The sequence below is a fragment of the Cydia strobilella genome, chromosome 12, assembly GCF_947568885.1.
Source record: "Cydia strobilella chromosome 12, ilCydStro3.1, whole genome shotgun sequence".
Taxonomy (NCBI): Eukaryota; Metazoa; Arthropoda; class Insecta; order Lepidoptera; family Tortricidae; genus Cydia; species Cydia strobilella.
Genome location: NC_086052.1, coordinates 13828970 through 13841968, shown reverse-complemented (window position 1 = coordinate 13841968; position 12999 = coordinate 13828970). Strand labels below are relative to the sequence as shown.

Below are 12999 nucleotides of genomic sequence, written 5' to 3'. Positions count from 1 at the left end.
TTTTTTTTTAAGCTTTGTGATATCGTCTGCAGACGTTTCTGCTTAATACAAAATTATTTTATTAAACTTTGTCCACAAAAGTACATCTTTTGTTATAAACATGGCTGACCCATAATCCGTACGATCCATCTGTCTGGCGAAAGTCGCCGATACATTTAATTAGTTTACACCTGTCAATATTTACTATACTGCCAGATCTGACCTTAAAACCAATTCATCTCACGTTATAAATGATATAGAATTAATATTATGATAATTAGGCATGAATTCGACGTTTTGTTTCTTACATATAACGTGGGAACGATTTAAATTAATAGGTATATTCTTGTAAATGCAAAAACGGTAGTTTTATTTTGCCAATATTAAGCTGAATTAAATTATTTGGGAGAACAATAAATAAGAAGATGGTGATTAAGCCTAATGTGTTTGTATGTTATATATGTACCTATATAAATCTGCTATTTATGTATTCGTTTCCGTTAATATATTCTAACGCTAACATGCTACATTTTGAATCATTTTACGGTTTAGACACTTGTTTTAGTCACTCGCGCGACATGTTTCGGAGTGAGCCTAAACCGTAAAATGATTCAATGTTAGTATGTCTCACAACAGTTTAAATTCGATTATGCTACATTTTATTGGTTGTTGACATCTTATTTACTTATGACCATCATTAATTTTATTTTAGATAAGTAACTGATAATATAAACGAACAAGGCACAAGGACTCGAGGAGATATATAATAAAAGGTATTAAAATTTGTCTAATAAAACCTGACAAGTCTTTTATAAAAACCATGGTCGTGAATTAACGTCATTAATTCATAATATAAACTATTGAAAAATTTTACACACGAGAATACGGGATTGTTATGTCATTTTGGGGTTCTTGCTAAATTGGAAATTCTATAGCGTAAGTATTGAACAATCAATTTAGCTAGGATCCTAAATGGCGCAACAATCGCGGAGCGTGATGGTACATAAGGTGGATATGTAAGACTTTACCAGAAAATAACACCTTAAATACTCGTTAATAAATGTACTTAGGTACTTCAGTTTCCCAGGCTGTCTAACAGCACGGTATAATATACGTAAGTACCTAAACAATTGAGCACTTATTTGTAGAAAAGAAAGCTGTAAATATAAATTAGGGTAGCTAAATCAAAAGTACCTAGTATCTACCTGTTTCATAACATCGTATAGTATAGAGGCTAACGTATACTAACGTCATGGAACCTTGAACTTAATTCACACTTATAAATGACGGAGAGTTTGCATAACCGCTTAGCGCAATTAAACTAACAAACACAAATAAAGAACTGTCACGGTTCAGGCTAAAGTTTACCGTAAAACTAAAGCAAAAAAGTTCAATTTTGAGAGATCGGTTTATCTTTCAATTGTCTTAACTCAGAGCAATAATGACCTAAGTATGTAATTAACAGTGACGTATTGATGGTAACTCATCTGAGACAATACCTACATTACATTGTTTAAAAACAATGAATATCTTTTAAAATTGCTCGTACGATTCTAAATAAGTCCGTTTTGACAAAGTTGTATGAAGTACCGTTATTTACGTTACACTAGAAGTTATTCTTATAGATTAGTTACTGTAGGTGTAGGAAGTGGCCCTGCCATTTCAAATTTTAAGATGGACTGGACTAATATTGTCTTCGGTTTCCGCGATAGTTACTCATGAAATAAAACAAATTCAATATACGCGATATAATCCGTGTTTCATAATTTTATTTCATGGACTGGACTAATTTTCCTGTGTTTTTCCACTCATCATTCGTCAAATTAGTTGTCCTATACTTTCAGAACACATACTGCTCTCCTAAGCTAGAAGGCGGCATCTCAAGTTCATTGAAAATGGAACTTTCAGATTAAGTAAATTACATGTTTGCATTCAATTTGCATTTGAATTCTGCTCTTCAGCTTAGCACGGCAGTCATTCTTTAACTATACGTCCTTTTCGAACCAAGCGCACCACCACCACAATCGTCAAATCACGTCCCAAACCTGTCGTCATCCTCTGAAGACTCGTCGAGAGGTCGCTAAGAGGTCGTGAAGAGGTGACCCCTCACAATGTTTTCCTACCGAACAAACGCTTGGACCGGAGTGACCTGTGTATTTCTTCGAAGTGTTAACTGTTCAACGTTTTATACAAACACGAGACGATATTATGTTATGGGTTTATGTACTTACTGACCCATCTGGTTCTCCGGTTTTGGAAATGCGTTTGGTGGGTACCCTGGACACAATACGTACAGTCTGAAAAATATTTGGTGATTACTGCAAACGAGCATGTCCTCGCAAATAATTGCGCTGGTGAATGATGTATGTATTTTGTATATATTATACCGCTCTGTTGCCAGCTTCCTTCCAATTTTTTTAGTTTTTTGTTTCCATACTAGTTTTGACAATAATATTGAAGGCTTTAAATTTGTCAATTGAACTGCACTACCTTGTAGCAGAGGACTCCTTGACGAATTCAAAATGCATTGCAAAATAAGCCATACGGTATGATAATGGCCTTAAATTCGCATGTTATCCCAGTACAGTCAGACAAATCCCAGCCCGCTCGCCATATGGCCGCGCGCGCACCTGTTGTTGACCCAGCGCGGGCGCACAAATAGTTGTTGTTTGCGCTCACCTGCGGTAACGACTAACGACGCGCTTGTTAGGTTGTTTTTTTAAGCTCTAGGGACTGATTTGAAGACCGGAGGCCTGGCTTATGGTCAGTTCTGGATAGCTGTTGGTTGGTGGCTATAAGGCTTCGATATAAGTGATTACCGAGGTTTTACTTTTTGCTATCAATGTAGGAGAAACAGGATTATATTTTAATATCAACAGTATTTTTTATTCGTTTGAATGCAACAGTCACATATATAGTGATAGCTTGTTGGGTTTGTTTTTTTAAGCTCTAAAGGAGTGATTTGAAGCCTTGAAGGCCTGACTTATGGTCAATGTTCACGTTGATATCTGTTGGCCTGGTAAGGCTTCTATAAAAGTGATAATCGATCGAAGTTTTACTTTTTTGCGTCAATATAGAAGCCTTCTACATGCTACATGTGCAATACTCTTTATCACACACCTAAATTAAAGGAAACGATAGGTATGTTGGCATCAAAACTTAAAAGCAGAGGTAACACAATCGGCGGTCTGTCAGACAACCTTTGGGTAGCGAAGTATACATAACGTTCTTGTCAGTGCAATAGTGATATTTAGTGATAAGAATAATTAATAATTAAGATATGTACTTATTTACATTCATTGAATAACTTAATATTTCCTTTTAATTTGAAATCTTACTTAGAATTGCTAACCACGTAAGGATTGCGATAAAAAGATAGCAATAGGTACTCAATGTTCATAGTAATGAACTTTGACTAGCATGTTAAACTATGCAACTTGTAGTTATTAGTTGCCGCTTCCATGAGATTTGCATGTTGTTTTGACTTTGACTGCATATGTGAGAGAAAAGCATAATCAGAATATTTAGATACGCAGCGGCTTTTAGAGATAACTGAAAATAACCGTAAATATGCAGCCCTAAGGCCTAAGGGCACTTTTCCACTACAGATGTGCATGTGCAACGAACCACTGCCGATGGGCGAGGTTGAATCTAAGCTACAAAACTGTATTACCGTTTCTACTAAATATTACTCTGTTCCAGCTCGCACACATCCGTGTAAAATTGTTTCTATCTCTAAAAAAATAATTGTTTAGAAAATTAATAAGCAGGTTACAGCGTATCTAATTTCCTGTTTATTTTCGAGGCGAATACAAATTATTAAATTATAGGTATAATTGTCGTGTGTTATCATAAAAATAAAAGATCGTTGTTCTCTATGTTATATCTCTAACATAGTTTCGCCGTTCCTAAGATCTCCGTTTATACTAGAGGCAATATTCTCAAGACTTCTATAGGAAACGTTCTCAATTTCGTATGAGAAACTCTTCTTCCATTCAAAATTGAGAACGTTCTCTAGAACAGCACAACTCTAATCTCTACGTAGCTAAGCTCCCTAGAGCAAAAAATGCCTTCATACAACTTTAAAATCCAAGATCCAGCCATCACTGCGACATTCCCGGTCACATTCTCTTGCACAACATGTCCCCGGGTCGGGAATTAAATGATTTTGTCATAAGGAAGCGATTACGAGCACAATTTGCAAGCAGGGCTTGGGCAAATGCGAGATTTATGGCTTGGACTGAAGTAATGCCCGTGCCCGACTGTCAACCCTGGGTAATAGATATAGAATAAGTATTGTAGACAGTTCATGATTGGGATAAGTACGTCGAAGTATTGTATTAGCTACAAGTCAGTCACCCATTTCACAACCTATAATTAATAATTTAAATTAGTTGGTATGAGTATCAGAAGAGTGCAAACCTCAATCTAATGATTTAAATTGAATACTTATCTAATGATAAGTATTCAATTTAAATTCAGTAAATGCCATACGATAAATCAATTTAAATGTATGTAGGTATATGATTGTAGAAATTGTCGATTTCGACATTCTTGGCTACCTAATCTTTGATAAATTACTAATTGTTTACTTAAAATTTACAAGTGTGTACATAAAATATAACAAAATGTTCTTCAGTTACAAAAATACAATTGAATAATTTTCTTAGGAGCTGACTTTCTAGAGTATTTCACTCCGCAATCTCCTGGGGGGTCACCCGCCCACGCAGCACAAACAGCGTGTGTTGACTGCGCGGTGCGCGTACGCCTGTCCTGTGCTAATTATAGAAACGTCGTATCTCCCATACAAACCCCTATAACATACGACATTCTGTGCTTCGCGGGCAGGTGTTCTACGCTAATTACAGAAACGTCGTATATTCCATACACGTCTTTATAATTTACGATATTTTGTGATTCACAGGCAGGTTCTAATCCACCCAACATGACTGGCAGTTGACAGAGATAGTTAGAAATGCCTTGTTGACTGACCAGTTAAGTTTCAGGTTTTCGTGGTTTGTAAACGTTTATAAAAACATAAGTCATTCCGGTCATAGACAAAGGTTGCCAACCTTAAATATTGTTCAGTACGCTTATTGTATTGACAAGCACGTGATTTTTGTAGGTACAAAATAAGTATATAGGTGATAGATATATCGTAAACATAAGAAATAAATCAGATCAGATATATTATTACACATATTTATTATTTAGTGACGAGGGCCTTCTTTTGTAGGTATAGGTACCTATATCAAATGGAAGTATTTTTTTCCTCTGCTTGAATTACCAAATCTTAGGCATATATTCTACTTTTGACATAATGTAAAAATAAATTATGTCGCGGAAAAAAACATACTCTAATATTTATTCATCAATGACCTTTAAATCGTAACCCCTACGACATTCGGTGTAGCACTCGGTCACAAAAGAAGAAAAGAGAGGGAAAATACAAGCAGCTTCAATCTTTGTTGACTGATCGTCTCTCGGAAGAGGTCGGCCTGGGGTCTCGGTAATCGATTTGTTTTTAAATCGATTTCAAACAAACGTCTTGTTTGCGGCCAGTCTGAAGTCATTTGGTTTGGTTTACTTTTAAGTAGAGGTCTTGTTTTGTTTTATGATGTGTTTTTTTTTATAAGTCATAGGGTAACCTGTCCTAATACGGACAAGTATTTTTCATAGTACTTACGTATTAAATTATATGTATTAAGGAGGGTAGCTGGTGTTACAACGGGTTACCTTATCTTGTTTAAAGCTTGAGTCAATCTTCTATAACGTCGATTAGTCGAGGTCGTATTTGTGTGAAATGTATGTAAGTAAGTAAATATTCTTGCTAAATGAATACAAATATATATATTATGTACACCATGTATAGCCAGCTGTAAAATTGTATGGGTACATTATAAAAGAATTAATTCTTATAGTGACCAATTTACCATAAATATTGCGGCTGTGGGCGTACTTAAATAAAATTAAATCCAAAAAATAGTAGTACGGTCCTACCCAAATTAGGTATTAGTTCTACCTTGGGCCTTGTCAATTAGAGTCATACCAAGAAAAATCTGCAGAGGTTTTGACAGCACACGCAGTGCAGAATAAAATTATGACGTATAAATAAAATCTGCTGCTGTCAAAGTGTCTGCAGACATTTCTTCGTCTAACTATTTATGTCTTTCCATATTTTCGTACAGCATTGTAATTCACCTAGGTCATTCATCGATCGCCTATACAGGTACGGTACGGTACCGTCAATATGTGGCCCTCTGGCCATTCAAGTCAGGCGCCTACGAACGGTACCCTGTTTGACGATGCCCGTGACCTGTAAGGAATTAAGTTAAAAGCAGGGGCGAGCTAAATTAGAGGATATTAAACTCGTTAGACTATATATTGAGTGTTTGTACATACAGCCTACCCAAAAGAACCCTACCTACCAATAAACTAACCTAAAACTAAAATGTGATTATTATTTAACAGATATTATTTTCGCCTTTCATTGAATTACTATTAAATGAACAGAAAACTTTTTTTATAAATATTATTTTAATAGAAATATAAATTTAAAATTGTAGATTTCCTGGTGACGGATGTATCTATTTACGACTATTTACTTATCAGATATTTTAGATAAGTAGTGTCAAGAGGCAGGTAACGCAGTTGATTATACAACGAACGTGGCAACTAGTATAAGTCATGAACAGTCAAAGTTGTGTTTATAGAAATTAGTTTGTAAATTTACGAGTTGTTGCGAATTAAGTACCAGTTACGTTTCAACCTATTTAATACTTACTCAATTAGGTATAGTAAGAAATCATCAGGATAAAGTCCGACTGAAGCTAATTCTGCACTGATTTGAAAAACAACATAGCGTGGAAGCGCCATCGCCACTAACTATAAACTTCAAGTTCTAATGATTATATGATTTTAGCTTGCACTTTGCCGCTGCTAGGTTGCTTCGCTTACATTAAAATATCTATAGGTAATTCATTAAGGAAGTTCTATTAATATGACTCATAACCTACAAATAAATATACTCAGTGTCTTGTGACTTACACAATCAATGCCATACAAAGGTTCAGTCAGGGTATTAGAAAACAATGTGGATGTAAAACCGCGTTGTAATGCACTGTTAAACCTAGGGTTACTTGAGCGCTTACTTTGAAACTGACGGTTAAATTTTACTGTTGATTGTAAAAGCTAAATTATATGGGAATAAATTATAATTATGAAGTCTTTTAAAATAGGTGTGTTTGTATTTGATCAAACATATAAGTTGCACCGCGAGTCATCGCTTGTCATTCAAAAGAACGAATTATTGGTTTCCTACATACCTTTTAACAATCGGTTCCTAGCCTATACGGTCGAGTCGAAGTGATAACGGTACGCATTTCCTCTCATTAAAATGTCAGGTGACCCGAACGCTTTCGGCCGACATCGGTCATCAACTCATCATCGACGCTGATAACTTCCGTCAACAAATATGTGATTTACAAATTTAGAACGCCAAGTTATGTTTGCTGTTCAACGTGGCGCCACCTGCGTTACCTACCTTGAAACTAATATTACGCTATTTTGTCCGCAAGAATTGATAATCTTGTAAAAAAGTTACTTGGTTTTTAAGAACGCGTTTTGCCATTGGAACATTAGTACCATTAGCGGATTGCAAAATTCTTAGCCAAATGAAATATTTTTCAACCACAATTTATTTTCGAACCATAAGAGGTAAATCAGGATTTATGGCATTTTTAGCTACGCCTACAATTTGAGACACTTTATTGTAAGTATATTTAAAACACAATTTATCAAATCGAACATAACTATTAGTCACATACTATAATCTGATATAGTTAAGTACATCCAAATGACCATATCAAATACTCGTCCTATAGAACTTATAAAAGATGGTCCGTTTTCACGTAGGCGATAACCCACAAAGCGATATTATTATACTTGTATAATGTCTCCGAAAATGTCATTTTGACATAATTTCTCCATAACATATACACGGTTATCAATATATGACGGTTATGACGTTATTCTATGGTTGGTCATTCAACATTGTAGTCAAAGTCACTTAGTTTTTAATAGTCCAGTTTCATAACAGAAATGAAATGGGTTTGGTTGCACGGTAGCGTATTATATTATATTATGTCATTAATTTTTATCGAATTTAAACTGTTGTGAGACATACTAACATTAAACAAACATACATACTTACATTAACATTTAACATTAGCATTACTAGGCTCTCCGAAACATGTCGCGCGAGTGACTAAAACAAGTGAGTCTAAACCGTAAAATGATTTAATATTAATTTTTATGTTAATATTATTTCATTTTAATAAATGTATGAGATGACACATTAAGATTTGACTACTATTTTATTATCTTAACTATTTTTTTATAAAACATATTTGCATTCGATAATGTTCAGTACTTTACTTAAATAAAGATATTTATTTATTTAATTTATTTCACCGGGAAATATACGTATTCACGCGCTTTTCTAAGTAGTAATGAAATTTCTTATTTAATTTTTTTTGATAAAATATTTTCTTGTATTGATATTGGTGCTCGCTAGGAATACTTTAGACATGTGTATCTGTATTTTCTTCTTATCATGTAGTAGCTGATTCGTTGTAAACATCGCAACAAAGGCAGCCGCCATAAAAGGCTCCATCAATTCCTAGTTAGTCTGACAAGCGAGATAGATCGCACTATACATCATAAGGCCTGTCAATTCTTCGGTACTAATTTATCTAAAAATTTAAATAACATGACTATTGTACCGATTACAAGCATAAACACAATATGAAGAAATATTCAGCTGACGATTATAGTACCTACTTCACGGCTATCATAGCAACTGTTAATTTATTTTGTGAGATAACATAATAAATAAACTTGCGGCAAGTCATGTAATATACTATAAAAACGCGATATCATTTGATATATCGTGACAATACCTGACACACCATAAATGGTGACATATAGCGTCGCTTGCGAATGTTTCTTAAAAAAAATGGTTTACAAGAAAGTTCCTAAATACTCCAAACTTTTGAAAGTTTAACCTTTCGTATGCTCCTGTCAAAAAATTGTTATTTAAATAGCAATCTAGACAACTTCATGTTTAAGTTGAATATATATGGAGCAGATCTGCTCCTAAGCATACCAAAGGTTAAACTTCAAATTATATTGACAACTACTACTGTTTCTTTTCAAAACGTTATTATTTAAATTAGAATTAAGTGTATTAAGTACATTGAGTTCATATGTTATGTTCTTGATCATAAACATAACTAGAACTAATTGCTTTTAAATTGATTAACCAAAATCCAGTTCGTAAGTGTATGACATTTAAAACGTACCTATTTAGTAGACACTACAAAATTACAAATGCACTGAAGGAAAAAAACGGCTTATACATAATTGTGTCGCTACACAATTATGTACAAGCTCAGCTCAGATGGATGTACTCGAGTTTGAAGTTAAGCGACTCAATTGACGATAACTAATGTATGTTATCATTTGTAGATACATTTATGTTGAAATGGATAATAAAGCAACGACATTCGTCTATATTTACCTCTTTTCTTGTATGTGGCTGTACCACCTATTTTATCGAGCAGAGCATAGTGTCAAACGCATCAATGTTGCTGGTTTACACCTGTAAAAATTGTAACTTGTACTTTTACGAGTATAAAATGAGGTTATAATCATTTTATTAAGTATACTTATCAGCAACTATTTATGTTTGCCACAATTTATGAACAATGAAGGCAAGGTGAGGTGGGCAATAAAAATAAAATTGGCATCGTAGAGGAAGTGTCGGTTCTGGTATCGCAGCCATTTATTAATTAGGACTTTAATGTCAATTCTGGTTTGTACAATGTAATGTCATGGTCATACATAAAAAAATACTTGTAATGGTAACGTATCGTGCGTATGTTTGAGTTTCGTTGGAACTAGTATGTCACTATTTAGATTTACGGCAGAATTTAGTACCTATCCCTACTTATTTAATAAAAGCGTTAAGTAACTATATGTATATCTGTTTGAAACCTATTTTCATGAAAATTATCATTTTATGCTACATGCAGGCGAAGTCGCGGCTAGTATCGTCATATATTCCCTTTTCATTGTTTGAGCTAATTTAAGGCCTAAACACACCGCAGCACTCAATATCCATAATGCGTTGCGAACATGCGATTATCTAGAAACCGCAACGCTACACAAGCTAAATACCTAGATAGCCAGGGCCAGGGCGCCACGCATACAGTGTGCGGTGTGCGTTAACCTTTAACTGCACCTCTACCTATTCACACATCAAATAATATATGCACGTTGACCGTTAAGACAAATTTGTAGACCCCAAATAGTTATCACACTCGACGAATTCTCCAGGTTAATTGTGCTTAATTCAAAGGCATTTCCAAGCGTGAATACCAAATTAAATGTTTACTCAATTATCAATTTCATATCACAGATTACGGTATATAAAGGCGCCGCAAACCGTTCAAAAATGGCGTTTAAGAACTTTTACTTTTTTCTTAGATTTTAAGTTAAAAGCTACTATGGATTATGGCCAATGGTCTGAAACAGACTACCTGCCATAAAATCCGCATGTTAGTACGTATTAGTATAAGCAGTGGCAGATTTGCCCTAGGGCCCAGTAAGCCCTAGAGCGGCAAGTCTATATGATGGGTGCTGAGAAAGGGGCGGCTAGTAGTTACTAGAGGGCCTGGGGTCTAGGGCGGCCAAGACTGCAAATCCACCACTGTTCGTATAAGATGCGAACTGTATATATAATATAGGCAATATTATGCTTAAGCGCGCCACTACAACGCCGGTACTACAACAACCCTGAAACTCAAGTTGATATTTGGTACCTATTACGAGCGCACAAATTGTCACTTTGGACGCAATGTAAATGAGCGATCACGTTTCATATACTTTATAAGTACAATACGAACGAACGCCGAAATGGTACGCGTAAGTTGTTCTTAAATACACCATCTAGTGAAGTGATCTGTCTGAAATCTCCAAGCTGTCGCCATTTGTCACTATCGTGGCAGACATGCGCCGTTTGACAAATTTCACGCGCACCGACTTATCTGCGAACCGATCCGCAAATAATTTAAATGTGTACGCGAAATGTAAGAATCTTTATTTCTGATAACAGGGATTCAGTTTTGGAAATCTTCTTTATCTTTTAACATTTACGAAATCAACGAGTATTGAAATAAACAGGATTTTCGTAATTCGTGTACCTAATTAGTCAATCGTGATCTAAAGTGAAAAAAATGGAAGAAATGTATGATGTACAGTGAGGTTCGAAATTGCATGGAGAAATTATGAATGGAATTCATTAATAATTTCTCCATGCAATTTCGAACCTCACTACCATGCCATTTAGAGTCCTAGCTAAATTGGTTGTGCAATACTTGCGCTATGGAATGTCCAATTTAGCTACAATCCTAAATGGCTCAACAAACACGGAGCGTGACTACATCGATTATTGATAATTTTGAACTAGAAAACTCAATAGTGCCTAAATTTATTTAAAATTTACTCCATATCCACTTAAATACTAGAGACTATTAGTTTTTGTCTAGAAATGGTTAAAAATCTAAAAAATATGCGTTTCGGGCAACAATCTTCTTCATTTAATTGACTACTATCAATAGGATGTTTAAATACCTGCGGTGAACCATCACTTTCTTACAAGAAAATTATAATATCGAAAAATTAAAACTCATGTCACATATTCGACTTCGATCTGTACCTAATACATATTTGAGATTTATTAATACCTACAAATTTACTAAGGCAAAACTACCTAAAAGCTTCCAATAACATCACCATTTTTATAATCCGTTTTATCTTCCACTCCCTTCGTGCCTAGACTCGTTACTCATAATTATCAGAGAAAGTTATTTTGAGGTTATGTTACTTTAGAATCAAATAATGCCGCGAAAGATCACGACCCGCTAGATAGCATCGCGGCTCTTTTGACGCGGACGATTCTTTCGGCAATCTCACCGCCATCTGGCGGATTAATGTGCGTGACAGTTGTCGCGTGATAAAGTCGCCTGGAGAACTGACCCCGGTATGCAGTTTGTGGTACTTCAGTAAGGATTTAGCTAGTCAGTATTAAAAAATGTAAAGGCATAATTGAGTCGTGAAACATTAGGTTTTCATTCAGCTCTTGCTTTGTGATGTGAGTTAGGTGTTCTAAAAAAGCAAGCTTATATTTTTTAAATTTTTATCTATCTGCGTTATAATGATCAATACGATGTATGCAACCAGCTTTTTTTGAGTGAATTTCTAATTGACTAGGTACTGACTGTGTTTTGTTTTGTCCTCAGGTGAAGGAGGGGGCGGCGGGGCGCGGCGCTGCGCGCGCGATGCGGCGTCGCCCGCGCACGCGCACGCGCCCGCGCCGGCGCCGCCGCACGTCAAGATCGAGCGGCTCAGCCCCCACGACTCCACCGCCTCCAGGTAACTGCCTCTCTAGACCAATAGTAATAAGTACCTAGTCTCTTTTGTCAGATAAAGAAGAGACCTGCTCAGGCGACTCATCAAGAGCCCCCCGACTCCACAACCTTCAGGTAAATACTCATACTCACATATCAAACCTCCACCAAAATACTCTGAGACACTATATCTAGCAGATAGTTTGAAAATTAAGGAGCGTGTTGCTCAGGCAGTATCAATTCGCGTGAGTTAAAAAGGTCAGAGGATAGGCCACAAGAAACTTCAACGTATAAAGGAGGTGCAACAGAACCAAAACTGGGAATCAGAACCCTTTTCAGTGAAAGAATTATGAGAATGTTTGTCAAGTTCAAGTTCTTTAATACTTGTGTAGTTTATTTAGTATATACCTATATTATACATATACTTACTGAATAACACTCATAATGTAATGTGGCTTTGAATAAAATAACCAAGCTTTACCTTCCATTTCTATGGAGCATAAAACGATATCTACGAGTATCTAGACGGGTGTTGTAACGCTGCGCCGGA

The 12999-nt window shown here is 35.5% G+C and overlaps 1 protein-coding gene across 1 annotated transcript in view; it reads left to right on the top strand.

Moving 5' to 3' along the window:
• The window catches only part of LOC134746225 (uncharacterized), a 202362-nt gene that overhangs the window by 123377 nt on the left and 65986 nt on the right, over positions 1-12999 (top strand). Inside the window, exon 2 of the mRNA XM_063680552.1 lies at positions 12342-12474. Coding sequence (XP_063536622.1) covers positions 12342-12474 — 133 coding nt within the window. The remainder of the gene's footprint in view (positions 1-12341; positions 12475-12999) is intronic.